The following is a 23,298-nucleotide window of genomic DNA, read 5'->3' on the forward strand; positions in this document are numbered from 1 at the left end:
TCTCTGCATGAGAGAGAAGGTGGGGGGAGGTCTGCAAGCGATGAGCTGGCATTAAGCCTTTATCCCAATGCCAACCTATGAACAACGGTTGCACGACTTGGGTATGGCCAATCTAAAGAAAAGAAGGCTTGGGTGTGTGTGTGACGTGATAGCAGTACTCCAGTATTTGAGAGGTTGCCACAAAGAAGATTGGGAGGTTTCAACTTATTCTCCAGAGCCCCAGAAGGCAAGGCGAGAAACAATGGATGGAAACTAATCAAGGAGAGAAGCAACCTGGAATTAAGGAGGAATTTCCTAATAGTGAGGACAATTAACCAACGGAACAGCTTGCCTCCAGAAGTTGTGGGTACTTCATCACTGGCGGCTTTTTAAGAAGAGACTGGACAGTCACTTGGCATAGATCTCCTGCTTGAGCAGGGGGTTGGACTAGAAGACCTCCAAGGTCCCTTCTAGCTCTGTTCTGATTGAACATCTTTTTGCAGTATCTCTTTCAGATACTCCCCCACCCCCACGAGTGAGGTAGCTTTCCATTGTTCTTAGCTGTATTAGCATCCCAGTAGCATTTCTCCTTATGCCAATACTAGCTGAGAGCCTCTGAAGGTGTGCAAAACATGTGTGGTGTTGCCTCGCATTATTTTGGAGGAAGAGTGGGCATCAAACAGACTTGCTTGATTACCTACTATTCATCTTAAGCAAACCTCTGAATGTGTCCTGGCCAATATTGGGAGGGATCTTAGGGTGATTTTGGAGAGGGAGTGGAGGAGGACCAGTGCCATCAACCCCCTCACAAGAGCCCTGAACAGCCAATAGATTGACAAGATGAAGGTCTTCCAACCTAAATCAGGGAATCTGCAGTAACAGTCCTAGCTTCAACGTGGCAGGTGACATTCACCCTTATTTCATTTGCATTGTGTGCATAGCACAGATTACAAAGAGCCAGGATTCAATCACACAGTAATACCTGTCATGTCGAAATTGGGCCAACCTATACCTGACAGATGTGCAACCTGTTTTTGTTTAACACCCCCCCCCCCCCCAGTAAAAGCTAAGCCAGTCTCTTCCATGGTGAAATAGCTCTTGCCATTAAGATGTTTTTCCCTGATCCCTTCCCTTCTTGTAATTTAATTCCTTGTTTTTTTGTTCTGTGTCCTGGAACAATTCTGCCCTGACCTCTACTGCCTTTGAAATATTTGAAGGCAATTATTATGTCTTCTCATCAATAAATCAATAACAATACAATTTTATTATTAGTTTTTAGATTATTCTTAGTTCCAGTTTTATATCTTTTTAACTTAATATGATTAAAAGAATGTTAGATTTCTATACCTCCATAAAAATCAAAATTAAGTGTTTTTTTATAGTGCTATTGTTTTATCCATTCTGGATTTTTTATGCCAGTCTTTGCCCCCAAATAGGATGAAACTAAGATATACCACCTTCTGATCCATGGCAATACATAGTTTGTTGTATGTAGTACATGTATTCATATTCTTAATAGGAGTCCTGAGACAGTATACAACTCTATAGTTTTTTTCACCTCAAAGCTGGTCTGAATAGGATAGAGCCTAAAATGTCAAGGAACTTTATTAAAAAGGTGGCGTTTAATCTGGCCTTTTCTAATTTAAATTCCAATGCTGCCTAACTGCATCACAATACATCATATGCCCTGCAGTTATTCTATACTTAATGACACCTACTTCCATGTCTGATGCAAAAGAGAGAAATCATCCCCATCCAGCAATTTTAAATGGAATAATGTTGGATTGTGTTTTGTAGGTAATGGATCAAAGTGAAGAAGTCTGGCTGTCTCTGAAGCCCAGAGAGCCACTGTCATCTCAGTGCTGTGGCAGTGGCTGCAAACCCTGCATTTATGATATATATCAGGAAGACCTAAAGAAGTGGGAAGAGGCCAAGGCAAAAGAAGATATAAGCCTTCTATCCAGAAAGAAGCAGCAAGTAGATTATTATTAAAGTTACTAGGGCTGTGTCATACATTTCAGAGAGATGCTTCACAAATTTTATTCTTGTAAATGAAAGCTGCTGACTGCCCCTATGTTGAGTGTGTGTGCAGAGTTGTTTCATTTATCTGTCATTCCCCCCAAAGCAGCCACATAAGCTCTACTAAAGGATGCAGCTGATTTAAAGCTTTGAAGAGGATGTTGCATTCATGCATTGCAAAGCATTTCTTTTGAATGCCTTTCATAGACCTTTTTTTTAATTTACAGCAAAAATTACAGCAAAGTGGAACTCCTACACGTCTTCCGATAACTAAAGATGCAAAACCCGAGTTTTCACTCTCTCTTTTATTTTGCTTTTAATTGCTTCAAAGCTTTTGGTGGCTATGAGTCAGAAAGATAAAGAAATATTTGGAATCAAAATTCAAGGAGAGGAATACTAGAGCTATGTAACACTCTAGGGAAAAAACGAATTCAAGCTTTCGCCATATTGACACTTATTTTTTCCTAGATTAAGCATTACCCTGTCTTAGGTTTCTAAAAAACAGTCAAGCTTCTCAAATTTCCCAGAACTGTAGAGAATGCAGAGGTGTTTTCTTATTGTATTATTAATATGTTATTTAATAAATCAATATTTAAGTCATACCATATTTATAAAGATAAATAAATATGATATTATAGTATTATACCTAATAAATAGGTATTAGAGGAATGCTAGAGAAGGTATTGCAAATGAGATTTCTATTCTGCTGTAGTCTGGACCTCAGTGGAAATATCAACTACCCACAGGATGGTGTTGTACAGGTGGTCCTTGATTTATCACCTTAATTGAGCACGGAATTACCCTCATGTTGGTCATTATGTGGGTCACCACATTACCATGCCTGATTTTATGTTTTTTGGGTTTTTTTGCAGCAGTGAATCACTGTGGCTGTTAAGCAAATGCCACAATGATTAAACTCGTGATGGGCATTATTATTTTTTTGCCAGAAATTGATTGTTAGATGTTGCAAACAGTATACATGTGGACTGGTTGCTGAATGTCCAAAATGCAATAACATGACAACGGGGATGGGTGGGGAGGGGCTCCATCAGAATTTCAAATCTGGGTTATATGTAGCCCAAGGAGGTCTGTTATAACTTCGAATAGTTGTTAAGCAGCTTACTTAAACAGATTTACTTGAAGTTCTTGGAACTTACTTGTGAGTAAACAGTGCACAGATTGTTTCATGAGTTTGTAAAACTAGAGGGAATGTACACTGATAGAGAAATCCGGAGAACATGAGAGTCGGCGAATAAAAATGTCAGGATTAAGACTTCTTCATTATTTGCAGTGAGCTGATTGAGATTCTAGCCTGGAAGCCATTTCTCTCTGCCCTTAATGTAGAACATACAGATAGTTCATTGCTTTCTTGTTCAAGATGTTTAGTTTTAAAAAATTCAAAAAGAATACAGTGGCTTTCATGCTCTCAAAAAGATTAATCGCATGGTAAATAACATCAAAAATATGAAAAGGATTTGCTTTTTTTTTTTTTTTTTTGAGGATGGAGGTAGGTCTGTGTGAGACTGTGTGAAATCTAGAAAATAAACTTTTTTACTAGATCTTTACACATAGTTTTGCCTGATGTCCTGGAATTATTGAAAGCATTTGTTGTTCTGCCAAGAGAAAAATATGGAAGGCAGAAAGGCTGGTGTAAAATAAGGAATTGCTTTTGAAAGAAATGGTGTAAGAAAAGGCAAGACAGAAAAATGTCTACATATTCTGTGTTCTACCATATTTTCTATTGCTATGCAATTGAGGTATTTTGCTTTTACTAATCTCACAACAGTCTTTAGGTTTCGTTTCTCATGAGCAAGAAAGGCGTTGCCAAATTCAGAATTACGTGAATAAACAGGTGTTGGAATTCAAATGGGATTTCAAAAAGGGTAACCTATTGAATTAGATAATTAGTGTATTTGGTTTTAAAAACTTCTTTTTGTTTGTAGTGCCACAGTTTGGAGGGTATTGTTTAAAATAGTAATTATTTATTGTTGTTCTTGCAGAGTAGCAATTCAGACCTAAATCCAGAAATATTTATGGCTTTCATCATAAGCTCTGTGACTCAATTGACCGAGGACACCTACCAGTACACTTTTAAATTGCCTGGAAACAGCAGCTTGGGGTTGAGATTGGGACAACATATTGTGCTAAGGTACTGTACAAAATCTATAGCAAAACTGTCCGTAGTGTGCAATTTGTTTTTCAATTTTGCTCTTGATCTGTAAAGATTTCATACTGAGTACATCATAATTACCACACTCCCAAAGTGATTCCTTTGAAAGAATGTGTGAATTCATTGAGTTTATTAATCTTGTTAATTGTATAGCATATGCTACCCTATAGTCACATTTTCTTTCAATTGCATTATTGGAGGTAGAATTAAATGTGTGTATGAAAACCACTTTTTAGGAAAAAAGAGTATAGAATTATAGTGAATTGATTCACAAAGACAATGTGATCTTGTTTTACTATTAGGTAGATAAATAAAATGTAGTATAAAACTATGTCTTTGACAATTTATGTATTTATTATAATTGTATTCTGTCATTTCCCCAAGAAGTTCCAAAGAATTACAGGAACTTTCATCCTCCCAACAATTGGGTAGACTAATTATTAGTTAAAGTAACTAGCAGGACTTGCCCTATGGACATATTGTTAGATAGTTGTCCATTGTGCATTATATCATACTGATTATCTGAATGATCTGTGAGCCATTAAAATAGTCGTGTAAATGAACCTGATGTTAGGAAGCAGTTGCACTAAGATTATACAATTGTTCTGATAGCTAGCTGTTTCACGTAACTTAATAATGATAATAATATGGACTGTATTGAACTCCACAGCTGTCAGTTATTGATTTGCACTTGACAGATAATGGAAGTTGACAAAAAAATGCTGTGACAAGTCACCTTCTAGTTTTTGAAATGGCTGCACTTAGATCCATTTCTATAAATGAGTATCATCAACCTCAAGACAAAATCTCTGGCTTTCATGATTAAATCATCATTTGTATCACAGAAGTTATAGTCTACAAAACAAATTTTGCTATTTGAGCCTATTTCTAAAGCCGTTATTCAATATTAACATTTTGGAAAAATAATATATGGGGATGTAACTAGAAAATGAGAGCAAATACACATATACCTACCTACCTACCAGGCTTAATAATGAAAGCTGTATCTTGCAAAGATGTTAGACATATCTTAACCATCTGCTTATTTTATACACATAGTTACAGTTATCTGGTGTATGTGATAATAAATCTAGATAAATGAATATTCCTATGCTATCAAGAAGCAAATTGTCCAAGATTTTCTATTTCCAAAATTCCTCAATTCTGGCATTCAATATATCAGCCCTTGGGATTATTAAAAGTATTCAAGAACATTAATGAGAAAGGTTTGATTAAAGTATTTTGTCTGTGTATTCCTAATTAATCAAGGAATAGCCCCAGAAAGTATCAGTGGTGATGGAAAATGCTGGTGGAAGAGCTGCAGCAAGGACCAGAATGAAGGCTAACACAAAGAAGCCTACTGTATAAAACCACCAGATGCCAGAACTGGCGGCTTCAACTGACTGTGACAATGTCTTGTCAGTCTTGTTAATGGCCTGGTTCTGACCTCTACGGCATGCATTTCTTAGTCAGATCTACCTTATAAGGCTGATAGAGAGTGAGTGACGGTTGGTTGGGTCCCTTGGCTGAGGAAGCAGGAGAAGGATCAGGATCAGGCTTGGACAGAGGAAGAACTAAGGGCATGAAATACCTTTAGGGTGGTGATGGGCAGACAAAGACAAGGCAGTGATCCAAAGGTACAGGAAAGATACTATCAGTGGTTGAGATCAATCCCACCTTTAATATTCACTATGGATGCTAAGCTACTAAATCCTTGTTGGCCCTGATCTCTGGCTGTGGCTCTTAAATTGCTATCTGCCCAAATAAGAACCTCTTATCCATAATTTGATAATGGAAGAGGCAGCTGACCTGCCATGTTTTATTGAGACTGGATGTTTTCAGAGGAGGGGTATTCTACTCTTGGAGATATGCCATCCAAGTGTCATGTTTGGCATCAGGCATGATTTCTTGGCAGAGAGAAATATGGCAGCTGCTTTGTAAGATCCCATAAGTCAGGAGCCAAAGCTCATAGTTAAAATTTGGTTCTAAAGAGTCTTTGCATTTGTTGCGGTTTTATCAACCTCCCAGCTACATAGCAACATTCCTGCCTGAGCTGCTTGATTCTGTTGCCCGGTTTAATGGTAGATTCAGCAAGGCTGATAATTCTTGAGAATGGCATAGAGTCTGATGCAGCTCGGGGATTCCTGGCCTGGAATTATGACAGAGTTTCTCAAAACCTCTTTGAGGTACAATTTTTGTTTGTTACTTTCCTAGTTTTGTTAATGCTGTTCTGAGACTGGAGCACAAGTAGAAAGTGGAGCCCACCTGCACTTTTTATGCTCAATCAATTTGTATCACAAACACTTAACTTGAAATCACATTCAAATCTAACTAAATAGAGGTGTCTAAGCTTAAAAGTATGTTTAGAAAAACATTCCCCACCATCTAGTCAGAGCTAAGAAGCTTCTTGGATGAGAAACGAAACGTCTTCAAAGAAAAGCCAGGAAGTCCAGTTGCCTCTTGAAAAAGCACCTTTGAGACAACCGTGATCTGGATGACTGAGAATCTCCATAAACATTTAGAACACACAGTTTCAGGGAGAAAAATATTCCAAGAAAAAAATCATAGCACCAATCACCTTGAACCCATTGTTTCTATTCAAGGATTGTTCTGGCAAACATAATTTGGGATATCTTTGTCACTTGAACAGGAAAATATCACTGATGCACAGGGATGGCACTAATTATGCTTCTTGATCAATTTGAAAACTCAAGGGGGCGGTGTACAAATGCCCTGATCCCCCTTGATCTCCTAGCAGCTTTTAATACTATAAATCATTATAACTTTCTGATTCAATCTGTTGGAAATGTAAGTATTGTAACAGGCTTTCCTCCTTTCTTTGTGGCTGATTCCAGTGAAGGTTGATAGGAGGGATAAATTAAGTATGACGCCCAGGTTTGTGGGCGGTTGCAAAGCTCGGTGTTGTCATTCCTCTTGCTTAATGCCTACATGAGGCTGGTGCCTACAATCATCTGCCTGTTTGGGGGTCAAGACGTTTGCCTCAATTCTATATCTCAATCCAAGGCCAAACAAGATTATGCTTGTCCCAGTACCTGGAGGCCAGAGCTGTCTCTGTGGAGAGACTCAGGCTCCATCTGCAAGAGTTAAGTAGCTGTGGGAGTTGGGTCACTTGGAATTGGGAAATATCACTCTTAGTTTTGGATGTGGTAGCATTCAGGACGCATGTGTGACCTAAAGATTATCGTGGACTCTCAGCTCCTACTTGGGTAGTAGATGACAGCCATGGCCAGGAGGACCTTTGTATAGATCTATTGGTGTGCCAGTTATGCTTTTTTCTGGATCAGGAGATTCATGGTCACATGACTTATTCACCTTGGGTATGGATTATTGCAATGCACTCTAGAGTGAATTGTCTCTGAAGATCACTTAACTGTCCAAATGTTGCAGTACAGGCAGTTATGGGCATACCATAGGACAGTGATGGCGAACCTATGGCACGCGTGCCACAAGTGGCACGCGAGGTGCTGCCCTGTCAGCTGGCCAGCGCGCATGCGCGCGCTGGCCAGCTGAGTTCACCTTTTTAAAAGCTATTTTTCACCTTCCCCAGGCTCCAGAGGTTTTATAGGAGCCTGGGGAGGGTGAAAAGAGCCTCCCCCGCCCCTCCCAGAGGCTTCAGGGACCATCCGGAGGCTTCCCTGAAGCCTTCGGAACGCTTAAAACCGCCCTCTGAGCAACCCGGAAGCCACTTCCGGTTTGCTCGGAGGGTGGTTTTAAGCTCTCCAAACGCTTCAGGGACCGTCCGGAGGCTTTCCTGATGCCTTCGGAGCGCTTAAAACCACCCTCCGAGCAACCCGGAAGTCACTTCCGGTTTGCTCGGAGGGTGGTTTTAAGTGCTCCGAACGCTTCAGGGAAGCCTCCGGACGGTCCCTGAAGCCTCCGGAGGGCCTCCGGGGGGGCAGGGGAGGCTCTTTTCGCCCTCCCCAGGCTCCTATAAAGCCTCTGGAGCCTGGGGAGGGCGAAAAAAGCATGTAAAAATGGGGGGTTTGCGCGTTGTGCGCGCATGCGCACTGGGGGTTCGCGCGTTGCATTATGGGTGCGGCACGCCCGCACACAACCCCCCTCCGCTCCCCCCACTTGTGGCATGCGAGCCCCAAAAGGTTCGCCATCACTGCCATAGGATGTCCATGTAATACTTCTGCTTTGTGGAGTGCATGACAGTACTTGCCAGCAAGCTTCTGGATATAATTCAAGGTGCTGGCTATTATCTATAAAGAGCTTCCTGGCTTAGGCCTCATTATTTGAGGGACTGCTTGTTTCCCATGGTTTCTGCCCATCCTGTCTATTCAGACGGAGTTGTCATGCTCTATGTGCTATCTGCTGAGAATGTGTCCTGATGTAATCCCAGAAGCATGCTTTCTCTGTAATAGCTCCTGCCCTCTGTAGCAGCTTTTCTTCAAATGAGTCGTGAAAATCTAGCTGTATCCCAGGACTTGTGCCAGGGGACTGGAGGGCTCCTTTGCTAGGTGAGAGATTGATTGTGGTTTATTCCCCTCAGATTAACCATTCTGTTTCTCCCTATCAATTGTATTTATACTTGGTTTTTATAATTATTTACTGCCCAAAGTTGTCCAGAATTGACTGGTTTATAAACATAATATATAAATACATTTTATTTGAAAAACACCAGGCTGTTAAGCATAGCAGGTATCACTTGTTAACTTTTATTTCTACACATTGGTTATTTATTCTTTTAACAATGGTGTCAAGATAAAAACCCTTTTCTGCTGCAAACTATTAATAATCCTCAGCTTCCCCAGTGTCATTCTTTTCTTACTTTGTAGCAGCAGAGCACTGCAACATAAAATACCGTGTCTGGCTTTAGGAAAAAGGAAGAATTGTTAAGGAGGTAATATGGCTGTGCTGGAGAGAAAAAACCTGAGGTTATTTCAATACTTGGATCTCTGCAAACTTACTGCAAAATGGGAAGGAATAATCTGTTGTTTGGCTGGCAGAAGATAACCCATGGAGATGAGGAAGGATGCCTGCAGTGCTTTTCAGGCAGTAGCCTTTGTTGCGAGAACCGTACAGGACTTACAAGAATTGTTGGAGATTGAAATCAAGATTCCATCCCTTGATCTTCGCTCCTTTTCTCATTTTTCTCTCCTTCAGAGGAGTAGTGAACGGTCTGGAGGTTCAGAGAGCTTATACTCCAATTACGCCTGTGAATGCTGAAGGGTTCTTTGAAGTTTTAATAAAGGTAAATAGGTGCCTTTGTTCTATAAATTAACAGCTTGACACAGCAACGATCATCTTTTATGCCACAAGAGTGCTCAGCTTTGGCTTTTAGAACTGGGGGCCTGCCCTTAAAGTTTTGATTAGTTGGTATTCCTGTTGCCCCATACCAAACCGTACTCAACCTAGGCAGCAGGATAAAGCATGGAGAAACAGAGCTGATTTGTTTCAGGATGCCCTCTGTTACTGAAGTGAAACATGTATTCCTGAAACTTAAAAAAGATTGTTAGAAACCAAGGTATGAACACCCTAGTGGAAAACAGTTTTTGTTGTAGCAGATCCTTGAAGCAAATCACAATGAGCCACCAGGTTCCCTTCTGCTTATCATTAGGAGTGTGAACCATAAATTGTGTGCTAGTTTTCTGGTATCAATGTTGCCCCCAACACGAGTGACATCGAGCTGGCCACACCCACCCTGGTCACGCCGAGGTCAAACCCAACCCTGATGCAGCCCTCAATGAAATCGAGTTTGACATCCCTTGTCTAGTTTCATGAAAAGAAGGACTAGGGGTGGCATGATAGCAGTGTTCTAATATCTAAAGGGCTGCCACAAAGAAGAGAGGATCAACCTATTCACCTGAAGACAGAACAAGAAGCAATGGATGGAAACTAATCAATGAGATATCTGACCTAGAAATAAGAAGAAATGTCTTTATAGTTAGAACATTTAATCAGGGGAACTTCAGAAGTTGTGGGTGCTCCATCATTGGGGGCTTTTTAGGAGAGATTGGATGATGACTTGTCTGAAATGGTATAGGGGGTTCAATTAGAAGACCTCCAAGGTTCCTTCTAACTCAGTTATTGTGACATGTTTTACTATATTTAATCTGCATTAATCCATTATTTTTATAGGTTGACTCTGCTCGCTTATTACATAGATTTTTTTGTATTGTAATAATAGTAACAACAATTGTAATAATACTTTCCTTTCCTATAGAATCTACTCAACCCAAATGAAACCATTATTACGCTCTAACAAAAGAGATGGAAACACCCATCATTTGTATAGCTTGGTGTAGATTGTTATGTCTTTCTCAATCCAGACAATTTTGGGAAGTAGTGTATTATTAATAGTAGTAATACTATTACTGCTTTTACAACTATAGTACTATCCCAAGTGCTATTCAAATGCCTCTGTGTTCCATGATTACAGCACTGCAGTACAGTTAGGTGTGCATGAGTGGTGATTTTCTATGCTTATCCTTATTTTTGAATGATTCTTTAATAATATGATTTTTTTGCAGGGGTGGGGAGTAGCAAAACCTGGTATAGAGTTTTTCTCTGTACGATTTTTTTCTTCTGTTATTTAAAAGAATTTATTATAAATCGGTCTGATTGTTTCTGCATTGGAATGAAGAAGAAATCTATTCTTAATACATTTTCTCCCCTGAAACCAATATTCCATTACATGAGATACATAGCAGCTGAAGTCTTCACTCTCCACCCCTTTAATTTAATATCTCCATTCTCTTCACTGTGGCTAGACTTGCCAACATTTTTTAACATGGCACAGTTTTCTACACTAAAAGCAGTCTAATACTACATGCAACATGTAACAGTAGAAATTGCTGTAGATAAATGAAAAGAAATCATTTATTTTAATTGTTGGGTAAAAACAATGCAAATTTAAGGAAGAGGAATCTGTAACATGTACAGTGAGTTACACTATAATAAATATTGTAATTTTCAAGGTGCTACACAAAATTCTTTTATTTTGCTAGATTCCTATTGGAAGTTATTTGTCCAAAACTTAGGCACAATACCAGTATAAATTGGCAGTCTTAGTTTTCATTATCCCACTTCTTTTGTTATGTATGAAAATGTTTCCTACCAGTGTTACTTATGAATATTTGAGGGTTTCAATTGTGAACAAATTTTTGTATGTCACAGATCCATTTCTATTCAAAATTCATAACTGAAAGAAGACTCAAACAAGGCAAAATAACACAACTGGAATTTTACTTCTCAGAATGTTCTCTTGTTTCTATAAATACACAGAAGATGAATGGTTACTTGCAGCTGCTGCCAATTAGTATATCTAGTAAATAAAAAATCTTGCTTGCAAATTGTTTGTAGTTTGAGCAAGTTTAAAAATACTTCCGTAGTTTTTGTGCACAATTAGGATTAAAAGCAAAAGACAATGTTTAATTTAAATCTAATGTAATGAAGCATTGCACACAAATGCTAGATTTAAGTATCCTGATTTAATTTCTCCCCATATTCATATGTACCCAAATGCTTTTTTAAAAAAGTCACATGTTTTAATTGAGAAGATGTGAATTACTGGAAGTTTGTATTCCCTCCCTTATCTTTTTTATTTTTAATTTGCTTTCTTTGATTCTTGGTTCTTTTGCAAGTGCTATAAGACTGGACTAATGTCCCAATACATAAAATCATGGAAAACAGAAGACATCATTTTTTGGAGAGGACCATTTGGAGGTTTTCCCTATACAGCCAATCAGGTAATATCTATAAGAGGTAGCAAACCACCACCGACATTGATTCATTTTTGGTTTTTGAAAATGAAAGGAAAAAAATCCATAAGCCAATCTCCTCTTTCCTGGATTATTAAAATACCATCAGTTATTGTGCAACTTTTAGATTAGGGGAGTTAATTCTTTTTTCTGGATTTTCATCTATGATTTCTTTCAACTACTTAGTTCTAAACTTTTCCTAGTGTAATTCCCGCGCTACAGCAGGCTTAACTAATTACCACTAAATACCTAGTAATTATAGAATTACTGCTGATGGTATTCATCTTGTTCACATACAATGTTATGCTGTAACGCCTTCACTAAGTCAAAGGCAAATAATATTATGCCTCAATAGTTACAGTCAAAGTAGAAGGACTACCATTTCTACCTTTGCCTGGGGATTATGGGAATTAAATACTGCTATATCTAGAGAGCTTCATATTGGAGAATGGCGGGGTAACGCAATGTGGACTAATCTACAGAGTCCAAGGTAACGGTGTTGGCAGATATTATTATTATTTTGAAATCACTAACAGCAGGTGTACTTTGATTACATGTAATTTATTCCTGTAACTTAAAGTCTTGGATTAAACAACATAATGGCTGTAGGATATCTGATTGAAGATTTTGAAAATGTCATTTATTTGAAGTCATACAATAGCTTGAGGGTCGCAAAGTATAATTTGAACATAGCCTTATGTTTTCGATATACATATAGCTATGACTAGACGAGCCAATTTTGAGAATAGTAGAGATATATCAGTAAACATTGTCATTATTTACTATAATTTGTTTTCAAATTTGAAAAAGAAAAATTGTAGCATACAACTGAAGTCGACATATTCACATCTATCAATGTATGATCCTATGGCAGTATTACCTATACTGCAAATGGAGGGGGGCACGCAAATACTTTCCAAGTACAAAATTCAGATAATGCCGAGTTTCCAACTTTAAGACACACAGACTTCAATTCCCAGGATTCCCCAGCCAGCATGGGAATTGAAGTTAATGCGTCTTAAAATTGCCAATGTAGGGAAATCCTGAGGTAATGGAATAACAGCCCAATCCTACTACAATAATAATAAATTATTATTATTATTATTACACATGCAATTAAGGACAGATTTGTCTAATGAAGTCATCCTGGAACACTTATACAGCCAGATTAAATAATGTGTCTTACATATGAATTTAAAACTAGGATACTTCCAGCATGGTCCTAGACCCCTTTATTTGAAAGCAATGCTCAGGCAATGGGCTAAATATAGCCCATTGTATAGGGCTGTGCTTATGAATAGCTAACAGCATCATCTTCCTAAGATCTTCCTAGTCCTTCTTCAGACTTCATTCTGAATACAAAATTATGTAGTTATAAAGCAGTCATCCAAATAAATAATAATCTTATGGATTTTGTTATTATTAACTAGATAATTTAAGGCTGGAATCTAAAATTTATTTGCTAAGGAACATTCCATAAGTATTCCTTTGGTCTTGTATATAGGATTATACTGCAAATGCTCATCTGAAACAAAAAAACATTTATTTCTGGGTGACACATACATGTTCCTTATGTGGAGTCATCCAGCACAGTCTGATTTAAATCAAAGTGATGCAAATCTAACTTCTTTTGTTGGTTTAAATCTGACCACCATTCTTTATGATTTTGTAATTAAAGAGAGCAAACTCTAGTTTTACATTGTTACAACTTTACAATAAGGCCTTCCACTAGTTGAATCCAGTCTGCACTGTTGTTTCTCTCCTTACTTATAGAGGAAGGTGTTAAAAATATTCCCACATAGAGTTGTTTGTGGATTAGGAGGTTGATGGTGTTTCCCAATCACTCTGATGGAATTGGCAGCATTGCTCTATTAAAACAACAAGACCCACCCCTGGTGTATGTGCTTTGTGCTATCACACATGCAGGTGCCATATATGTGGGCATGTGTGTATATGCATAATTTTGTATTTATTTTGTCATGTTTATGTAGTGTGTTTTGGAGGTGGTGACCCTTTGAGAGCTGTATGCAATGAAATTTCATTTTAATGTATGCCAATTAGCGTACATTCAAAGTGACAATAATGTTATTTTAAGTCTAAGTATATAGGGGCTGAGTTTGCACTATAAAAGGGCGACGCTGTTTTCATTAGATGGACAACAAAGAGAAGAGCTGTGGATGCTTATACAACAATGGACTCTTTCTTAGGAACACAGGGATAACACTGCGGTTCGGTCTAGGAATATGGAAACATTGAATAAAAATGGCTTCTCAAGACATTTGAATGTCACTCCTTTCTACGCCATCTCTTTTCCTAGCAGAAAATGATGAGGTGGTATCATAAATTCATCTTGCAAAATGCTTGCTTTCCTTTTTTTTTTTTTTTTGATGACTTAAGGCACATTTGCTATATTTTGTTTCATTTTTAGTATGGAGAACTCCTCATGCTCGCTTCTGGGACAGGCATAGCACCAATGCTTCCTATTATCCAGTACATAACTGAAAATGAAGTTGATGAAACTTTTGTAACTCTGGTAGGCTGCTTCAGAAGTTTTGAAAATATTTACATGAAAGCTCTTCTTCAAGAACAGTCTCGATTCTGGAACATCAGGACATTTTATGTATTAAGCCAGGTAAATACTTGTTTGACAAATTGTGTCTTGGTACCTCTGAGACATTCCCTTCATTTGATTGTGGGCTTTGCAAATAGTGGATGACGAATTCCTAACAATCCTGCATTCTCAATGTAACTGGATTGTAGCTTAGCAGCAGAGTACATGTTTTGCATGCAGAGAGCCCAGGTTTGATCCCTGGTGATGATCCCAGGTAGGGTTAAGAAGGATTTCCTGGCTGAAGCTCTGCAAATCCAGGACCCATCTGTGAAGATAAAGTCCGATCAAACAGCTGCAAATTTATTTTTTCATGCCTTCACTATGTGAGATCCCTTCACCAGGCACTCCAGAGAGAGGTAAATCCTGTATTGCTTATAAGTGCTGGAATGCACTCCTGCAGGAGTCGCCTCAGACCCCTTTGCACTTTTGAAAGAACTTCCTCTCCATCTGATCCAGTGGTGGATTGCTGCCGGTTCGGTAGAAACGGTAGTGGAATTCATACCTGGGTCACAGAACCGGTAGCGACCCAGGCCTGCCACGCCCCCGAACTGGTTCCCTCGCTGCCCTTTGGCTGCCACCATTTTGGATTTTGGTGACTGCATACGTCTGCATGCACAGAACAATTTACATTGAACTGCATGCACAGTGCGTGTCTTGTGTGCGCGAAGTGCGCTATTGTGCGCAGGTTGCGAACCGGCAGTAACTCCAGCAGCAACCCACCCCTGATCTGATCCCCTTTTAAGTGTTTAAATAATTTTAGGAGTTCCTATATTATAAATATTAGATTAGAGCAGGCAACAAGAAGAACCTGCTCAATTCTGAAGTCAGTTTTTTTGGTCTTTTTCATGCTACTTTTGGAGGACACAAGGAAGCTTAAAAATCTACAGAGGGTGGCTACTCCCATTAAGTCCAGTGCCCATTTTTCACACTTCTCTTTATTTTTCTATACTTTTTTCCTTCTCTCTCTACATTTTCTGGCTTCCTACAAATGCATAAATTCAGTGCATCTCTTATGACACAAATAGGGCTCCTGAGACAGCAAACTACTTATTCCATATTAACAGCATTACAGGGCATATCTGAGTGAGATGCTCAAGCAATCGTTTCAGAAGCCATCACGATATTCAGGTTTCTGCTTTGATCAGCTAGTTTGAAAGAAGAGAATGCTTTTTGGGTTTAACCTCATAAAGGTTCAATCTTTCTTTATGAATACATTTTCTTCATCCTCTGATCAAATTAACTAAGCGTTACGTATTAGCCAAGAATGTCAATGATCCCGCTAAAGTTAGTTGTGACTAATTTTAGCTAGATTTAGACTATTAAATTAGCAGGTTTTGTGAAGCAGTTTAAAATAGAAGAGTAGGATTCTACTTTAAAATAAAGTCTCTACAAATCTAATGACTGTTTTAGACAGATAAGACTATTGATGTGAGGTTCTGAAAATGCATTTGAAGTCTTAATTAATTTAGAATTCATCATGCATTTTTGTGAATTTTGTAAATGTTGCACATGTTATCTGTTTTACCTTTTAGGAACAGTCACTTAAAAATCTGCCATGGAGCTTTCAAGACACAACACACCTTGGTCGAATAAATGAAAACCTGATTAAGAGTATGGTGAACACATGTAGAAGGCAACCGTTTGTACTAGTATGTGGCTCAGTGACATTTAATGAAGATATGGAGAAGTGCTTGAAAGCAATTGGTTTTGAAAAAGAGTCATATTTTATATTTTAAATCACTTCAAATGAAGTGCATATCTTGGCTACAAATATTAGTGGGCAGGTTTGCTGAACTATTTTTAAAAGTTTGTATGATGTATATAAAGAATTTTATGAAAGATTCCATAAATGAACATTATTTCAGAGCTAATTATATTACTGTAATTCCGTTTGTTGCGAGTTTTGGTAAAATTCCTCTGCCTTTTGTGAGGATATTGAGATCTGGTATGGTGCAATGTATACAGTACAGGAACAAAGATCAAAGTCACCATTTTGATTTTCCAGCTATTGATCTGAGTTACCTGAAACACTTTCTCCATGACAAGCTGAACCACATGCGCGAATTACACTATAAAAATATATCTCTTGCTTTGTTGTACTGTGAATGATATCTGAGGAGAACATTCTGCTGTGTAGCTGTATGTTATCAGAGTTGCTTTATCAGCATTCTCTGAAAAATGATTTTTAAAAATTGAAGGACACATTGTGAATCTTGCTCTAGTACACTCTAAATCCCCCGGATTGACACTTCTTTAAGAATCACAATAACTGGAAACAGTGGATTCCAGTATTATTTTATTCCTATTAATTTAAATATACAGTACATTTGTGAAATATCCCCCTAACAATTATTTTGCTAGCAGAGCAATAATTGTTCTAATAAATAACATAATAAATAAATAGAATTGCATTTTTTTTTCACAGTACGTTTCCAAATCATGCTGGTTATGGTTCTTTTCTAGTTTTTGTTTATATATTATGGAACACTGAATTCAATAAAACACTAACTGATAAGAATAAGATTAAGCTTTGTTATATTTTAGCTTTTACTGAATCTATTAATACCCATTGAAACTCAGGTAGCAAAATCTGTACTATAATAAGAGACCAAAACACTTTCATTTTGTATCATAAGGACTACATCTGATCTGTTTTAGGGGGGGGGGGGGGAAGATATTGATCTGTAAACCAAGGAAACCTGACATTTTAGCCTAATGGAAAATTGCATTGAGTTTTGTTTCAGTCATAGAAACTGCTTTGTGAATAGAAAATGCCCCAAACTGTAGTGAATATACCTTTCCCAGTAGCGATAGAACAATCTATAAAACTTTGCTTCTAAGTAGAGAAAGGTTATAGTTCGGTGTTAGAAAGTCTGCTTTTGTACATAAGTTTCCAGCTTGAGTCTATCGTATCTTTATTTAGCCTTATCTTAACAGGCAGCTCAGTGATCTGACTCAAAACAATGCAAATCCTCATGTCTTTGTATATACCGTACAATGTAATGTATGTATTGAACATGAGACTATTGTTTTGGCTGGGAAGAATTTATATGAAATATATAACTATTAAGTAAGGCAAGAAGTAAGGTAAGAGTCCTGCAGCTGCTGAGGATGAGAAGCAGGAGCAGTCAAGGCCAGCTGCCTGGAGAAATCAGGAGATGCAGAGGTAGGATGGAAGAGAGTGGGATGGGAGTGAAAAGTGACTGGCTAAGAAAGCAGGGATGCAAGCAGGAATCAATCCTAATGTGTTAGGGTTTGTTTTGCGGGGAACACATGCAATTTTGAGTCCACATCAATGAACTATGATTGTGTGTGATATTAAAATATTGGAGTAGGCGAGGGAAGGCCCAGTTTCTAATCTCTCTTAAGAATGAAAGCCAGCTTGATAACCTTGGGCCAATCATTCCCTCTCTGCTAGATCAGCGTCAGACTCTGCAAAAGTCCCTGAAAAAATGTAAAACTCCCAGGTTGTGTCATACAAAGCAATTAAACCTTGCAAATTAATTAGGAAACGTGTTAAGAACGACAACAAGTGGACCATGATAAGTCTTCAATGTTTTAGGAACAAAATAATCCGGTTTAACCAATAGGCCAATGGTGATGATTGCTGATATCATTTGATGAAAGAAAGTGGGCAACTTTAAATTTCTTTCTCACACTCCACACACTTGTTTTGCCAGGCTGAGTATGTTTTGCTAATGTGAGTGCTGCAGTTCTCTATCCATGATAGATTTGACAATCTAGTGAAATCCTACAGACCCTTTCTTGGACAAAGGTATTTACATTCATAAAATAAATGCTCAAATATAGGTATCAAGATATTTTACATTTTTAAGGGTATACATTTTAAATAGGAAGAGTTAACAAACACTTTCGGAGTCTAGAGGCCATCAATTACTTTGTTGCCTACATATATTATTGAATTAAAAACTAAAATTCAATTCTTTTAGGGGAAATAAACTTGCAATATTTTTTTCTCATGCAAGTTTACAGTCCCCCTGCAATCCAAGTGGAAAAATCCCTGGATTAGGGTGGGGGTGGGTGGAATAGCCACCTCCAATTACAATCCCATGGGCTTCTGGGATTATAAAACCAATTTTCTGGATCCTCATCCCACTTCGGTATATGCAAGGTTTTGCTTGTTGCTGACATATATCAGTTCGCAAGGCGATTCTCACAGATCAGAATAGTCTTGATTATTTTCAAGTTTTAGATGCTTCTCAGAGCATTGCAGAGATAAATGTGAAGGTGTATTTTGTTTAAATCCTGCTATTTGGAAGGTTGGAATAGATTTTGCTAAATTATCAAAGTATCTTAACCTCTTTGCCCCCATCATTTTCATTATTGCTTTTTCCACAAAGCAGCAGATTCCCAAAGTAGACAGCTAACAAGAGGACCCTTTTTGGTTTCCCTCCCCCTCCCCCTCCCTCTGTCTACTGACTGACAAATGGTTGTAGCCCCATTTAAGACATCGTTTGTGCAGCACAGGCACCAGGTCAGGAGAGGGTGAAACATGTCACGAGGCTGAAATACGATGTCTCCTGGGATCAGGTCACAGCTGGTGTTTCTGTGCAGTCTGCATGCCCCCTCTCCTGGCTGATCAAACCCATTGTGTCTATTGTGTGCAGCAAACAGCAAAAGCCGGAGACACAAAGCAAAAGGAGAGGAATGAAGAAAAACTAGATGAGCAGAAAGCATGCTGCTCCACAGGGGATGTTGCAGGGCAGGAAGGAAGGAGAAAAGTAGAACTCGTATCAAACCAAGTCATATTTTTGAACCGACAATTACTAGGGGAGATGACCTATAGTAGTACACCTGTATCTTGAGTTTCCCTTTTATTCAGGTCTGCAAAATAAATGCAATATGTGATAATTGCCTAGAAAAGAAGGGAAGCTAGGAAAGGCCAATAGTCCTGGTCCTGACTGACCTCCTTAGGATCAGAGGTGGAGAACACAAAGCTTGTGGAAAACTTCCTATCTGAAAAAAAATCAGATTGAGCATGGAGTCCTGGGTGCAATCCAGCCCTCTGTCTTCAGTTTCAACTTCAGGCCCTGAAAGTACCATATTTTTCAGAGTATAAAATGCACCAAGATTTTGAAGAGGCAAATGTTTAAAAAAAGTTTTTGTACTCTGCAGACCTCCCCAAAACACCCCATTGTTCGTGAAAACGGACCCATTTTTTGTCAAAAAAAAAAAGGCATGTATAGCCTTTAGAAGGCTTATAGAGTGCTCCTAGTGGGCAAAATTAAGCAAGAAATGGCCCATTTTTCGCTCATTTCTGCCCTCCTCAGCCTCCAGGAGCGCTCTGGAAGCCTCCTATAGACTCTGCACGGCCATTTTGGTGAAGGGGGTGGGGTTTTGAGAGGCCACAAATCTGTATTCAGTGTGTAAGACGCACCCAGATTTTCAGCCTCTTTTTTGAGGGAAAAAGATGTGTCTTATATTCCAAAAATTACGGTACTTCACTATAGCAGATCATTCCACAATGAGTACAACCAAGTGCACTCTGGAAGCCTCCTATAGACTCTGCACGGCCATTTTGGTGAAGGGGGTGGGGTTTTGAGAGGCCACAAATCTGTATTCAGTGTGTAAGACGCACCCAGATTTTCAGCCTCTTTTTTGAGGGAAAAAGATGTGTCTTATATTCCAAAAATTACGGTACTTCACTATAGCAGATCATTCCACAATGAGTACAACCAAGTGCACTCTGGAAGCCTCCTATAGACTCTGCACGGCCATTTTGGTGAAGGGGGTGGGGTTTTGAGAGGCCACAAATCTGTATTCAGTGTGTAAGACGCACCCAGATTTTCAGCCTCTTTTTTGAGGGAAAAAGATGTGTCTTATATTCCAAAAATTACGGTACTTCACTATAGCAGATCATTCCACAATGAGTACAACCAAGTGCAGCCTGGATTTAGGCGGAATTTACTGCATGACCTCTACTGCTCTCCTGCAGAAGTCAAATAAATGCTGAAAACAATGTTTGTGCCTCCTCTTTTGCTTCAATCTCAACCCTCCTTCAGCTGTTTATCCGGTCCCTTGAACAGTGACCTGTCCCTTGACTATTCCTTGCACCTGCCTCACTAGAATCTGGTATGGTCTCTGCTGTTTTCACCCCGGGTTATCTATTCAGCTGAGCTGTTTCCCTTCTCATGTAGATTTTGAATTGCTTCCCAGACAATGCAGTTTGCCTCTACTCCTTGGCCAAGATACAAGGATGCTCTTTTCAGTATGTATCTCTCTCTCTGCAGTTTCAGTCAAAGGGACCAGAAGCAATAGACCTGGAACAGCCTGGCTATGCTGCACAAGTATGAAAAGAAAGTCACTTCATCCGTGTTCAGTATAAATGCTGAGACTCCGTTGACAATGCCCAACTTGGGAATTGTTTATTATTATTGTTGTTGTTGTTGTTGTTATTATTATTATTATTATTATTATTATTATTATTATTATTATTATTATTATTATTATTAATTGGACTTCTAGACCGCCCCCTCTCCCCGAAGGGACTCGGGGCGGTGTACAGGTACAAATTAAAATCATACAGTCAAAATACATATAACTAAAATCGAATTAAATACACCCCTGTACAAATTTATAAAAATTAAAACTTAACCTTAAAACCAAATCACAAAATTTAAAAATACAAACTGAGGTGGGAAAGCTGGAATTAGGCCAGGCCGGCTAGATGAAACAAGTGGGTTTTGAGTTTCTGGCAGAAGGAGCGGAGGTCCGTGGTCGTTCTAATGTCAGGGGGAAGGTCATTCCAGAGGCTCGGGCCCGCCACAGAGAAGGCCCTTCCCCTGGGCGCCGCCCGCTGGCACAGTCCAGTGGATGGCACCCAGAGAAGTCCCTCTCTGTGTGAGCGAATCAGCCGAAGGGATGTGAGGGGCAGGATATGATCCCGCAAATAACTAGGTCCTGTGCCATGGAGCGCTTTGAAGATGATAATCAACACCTTGAAACGCACCCGAAAAGCCACAGGCAGCCAGTGCAGCCCGCGCAGGAGAGGTGTTACGTGGGAGTATCTAGAGACTCCCAGAACTGCCCGCGCGGCCGCATTCTGAACCAATTGCAGCCTTCGGGCGCATCTCAAGGGGAGCCCCATGTAGAGAGCGTTGCAGTAGTCTAGCCGGGACGTCACAAGCGCATGAGTGACTGTGCGAAGGGCGTCCCGGTCCAATAGGGGACGCAATTGGCGCACCAGGCGAACCTGGTGAAACGCCCCCCTTGCCACGGCTGTCACACGGTCATCCATTGACAGCTGGGCATCTAGAAGGACGCCCAAATTGCGTACCCGATCCACAGGTGCCAGATGTTCGCCCCCAATGGCCAGTGATGGAATCAGCTGGTTGAACTGGGGCGCCGGTAGCCACAGCCACTCAGTCTTGGATGGGTTGAGCTTGAGTCTGTTACTTCCCATCCAGATCCGTACGGCTTCCAGACACCGGGACATCACTTCAACTTTTGATATGCAAAAAGACAATTCAGTGCTTGCTTCTAAGCATGTATTGTTGTTAGTTGCGAAGTTGTGTCCGACCCATCCAGTGGTGGGTTTCCATTTTTTTTACTACCGGTTCGCTCGTGTGCGCAAATGCGCAGAAGCATCCAAGCGAGTGAGTGGCCGATTCAGGCCAGACTAGCAGAAACCCACCTCTGGACCCATCGCGACCCCATGGACAAAGTTCCTCCAGGCCTTCCTGTCCTCTACCATCCTCTAGAGTTCATTTAAGCTCACGCCTACTGCTTCAGTGACTCCATCCAGCTACCTCATTCTCTGTCGTCCCTTCTTTTGCCCTCAATCTTTCCCAGCATTAGGCTCTTCTCCAGTGAGTCCTTCCTTCTCATTAGATGGCCAAAGTATTTGAGTTAAGCATGTATTATTGGAGTATGTAGTAAATGCAGATGGGTTTCTGTGTTACGTTTTAGTTGAATCAATTTTTTAATCTTTATTCTAATATCAGGTTTGCAGGACAACTAATAATAAAAAATAGATAAAATTACAAGCATCAGTAAAGCACTAAGCCTAATTGAAGAAAGGCTGGTAAGAAGATCCTTCCAATTAAAACCTATTTTGGCTTCAAGCAATCAAAGGACTTCTGAATGACACTGTATTTATTTACCGGCAAATAAATTGAGAGTTTGAGCAAATATCTAGGGCTTACTTAGTACCCACGGTGTGGATAGTTACATGAAGTTACAACCAATCTTGGAAGTCCTGTGGAAATAATTCTACACTCTTTGGAAAACCCAATGCTGTGTAAGCGTGCCAAAGTTTAATTTTAAATGTTAAAAAGAGGGATATGAGACCTTGCTTTGTCACTTCACAAAATTGAAACTCCTATCTGCCCCCTTATGGATTTTTTGGGAGGGAGCAGGGAAATTTGGCTAGCCAAACATATTGTTCTAACAAAAAGAATCTCTAATCTTGATAGTAAATATTCTGCAGCAAAATCCCCACATTCATTTACAGTAAGGTAAAATTATTTTAAAATTATAGCTCCAGATCAGAAAAGGACAGCTTTTATGGAGCTGGGCAAGTACTTTTGGGAAGACGTTCGTTGCGAGGTAAAGCAAAACAGGTAAGACAGGGTCATACTTAGGAAGCAGTGAAAGAAGAGAGTTCAATTTTTTTTAAAGTATATCAATCCTATTTTAGAATATGCATTATAGTTCTCATATATTTCCCATATCAAACGGCAATAAATAGTGCTGCCAATTTTTATTCATTCATTTGGCAGCTACAAAAAAAAAGACACATGGTATCCCAATATTGCCCATTTCAATTCTAG

The 23,298-nt window shown here is 39.2% G+C and overlaps 1 protein-coding gene across 4 annotated transcripts; it reads left to right on the forward strand.

Annotated features, from left to right (window-relative positions):
• Positions 1-7: 7 nt before the first annotated feature.
• Positions 8-17,003, forward strand: CYB5RL (cytochrome b5 reductase like). 4 transcript variants are annotated; one of them, XM_081946907.1, is made up of 7 exons: positions 8-132; positions 1,777-1,956; positions 3,999-4,147; positions 9,299-9,386; positions 11,779-11,883; positions 14,324-14,527; positions 16,039-17,003. In XM_081946907.1, exons 2-7 carry the CDS (start codon positions 1,780-1,782, stop codon positions 16,240-16,242), a joined length of 927 nt encoding a protein of 308 aa, XP_081803033.1. In that variant the 5' UTR covers positions 8-132; positions 1,777-1,779; the 3' UTR covers positions 16,243-17,003. The 4 variants fall into 4 exon arrangements, with proteins under 4 accessions (XP_081803033.1, XP_081803032.1, XP_081803035.1 ...); XM_081946906.1 differs by having other exon boundaries at positions 21-101; XM_081946909.1 differs by lacking the exon at positions 8-132 and adding an exon at positions 140-346.
• Positions 17,004-23,298: the final 6,295 nt, after the last annotated feature.

Source organism: Natrix helvetica (genome assembly GCF_964273705.1).
Source record: "Natrix helvetica genome assembly, chromosome: 3".
NCBI lineage: Eukaryota > Metazoa > Chordata > Lepidosauria > Squamata > Natricidae > Natrix > Natrix helvetica.

Bases quoted from the DNA above. Each gene is read 5' to 3' on its own strand.
- CYB5RL (XM_081946906.1), top strand. From the start codon at position 78: ATGAACAACGGTTGCACGACTTGG. The intron at 1,957-3,998 runs GTAGATTATTAT...TTGTTCTTGCAG, and splicing joins TATCCAGAAAGAAGCAGCAA to AGTAGCAATTCAGACCTAAA. The intron at 14,528-16,038 runs GTAAATACTTGT...TTTACCTTTTAG, and splicing joins CATTTTATGTATTAAGCCAG to GAACAGTCACTTAAAAATCT.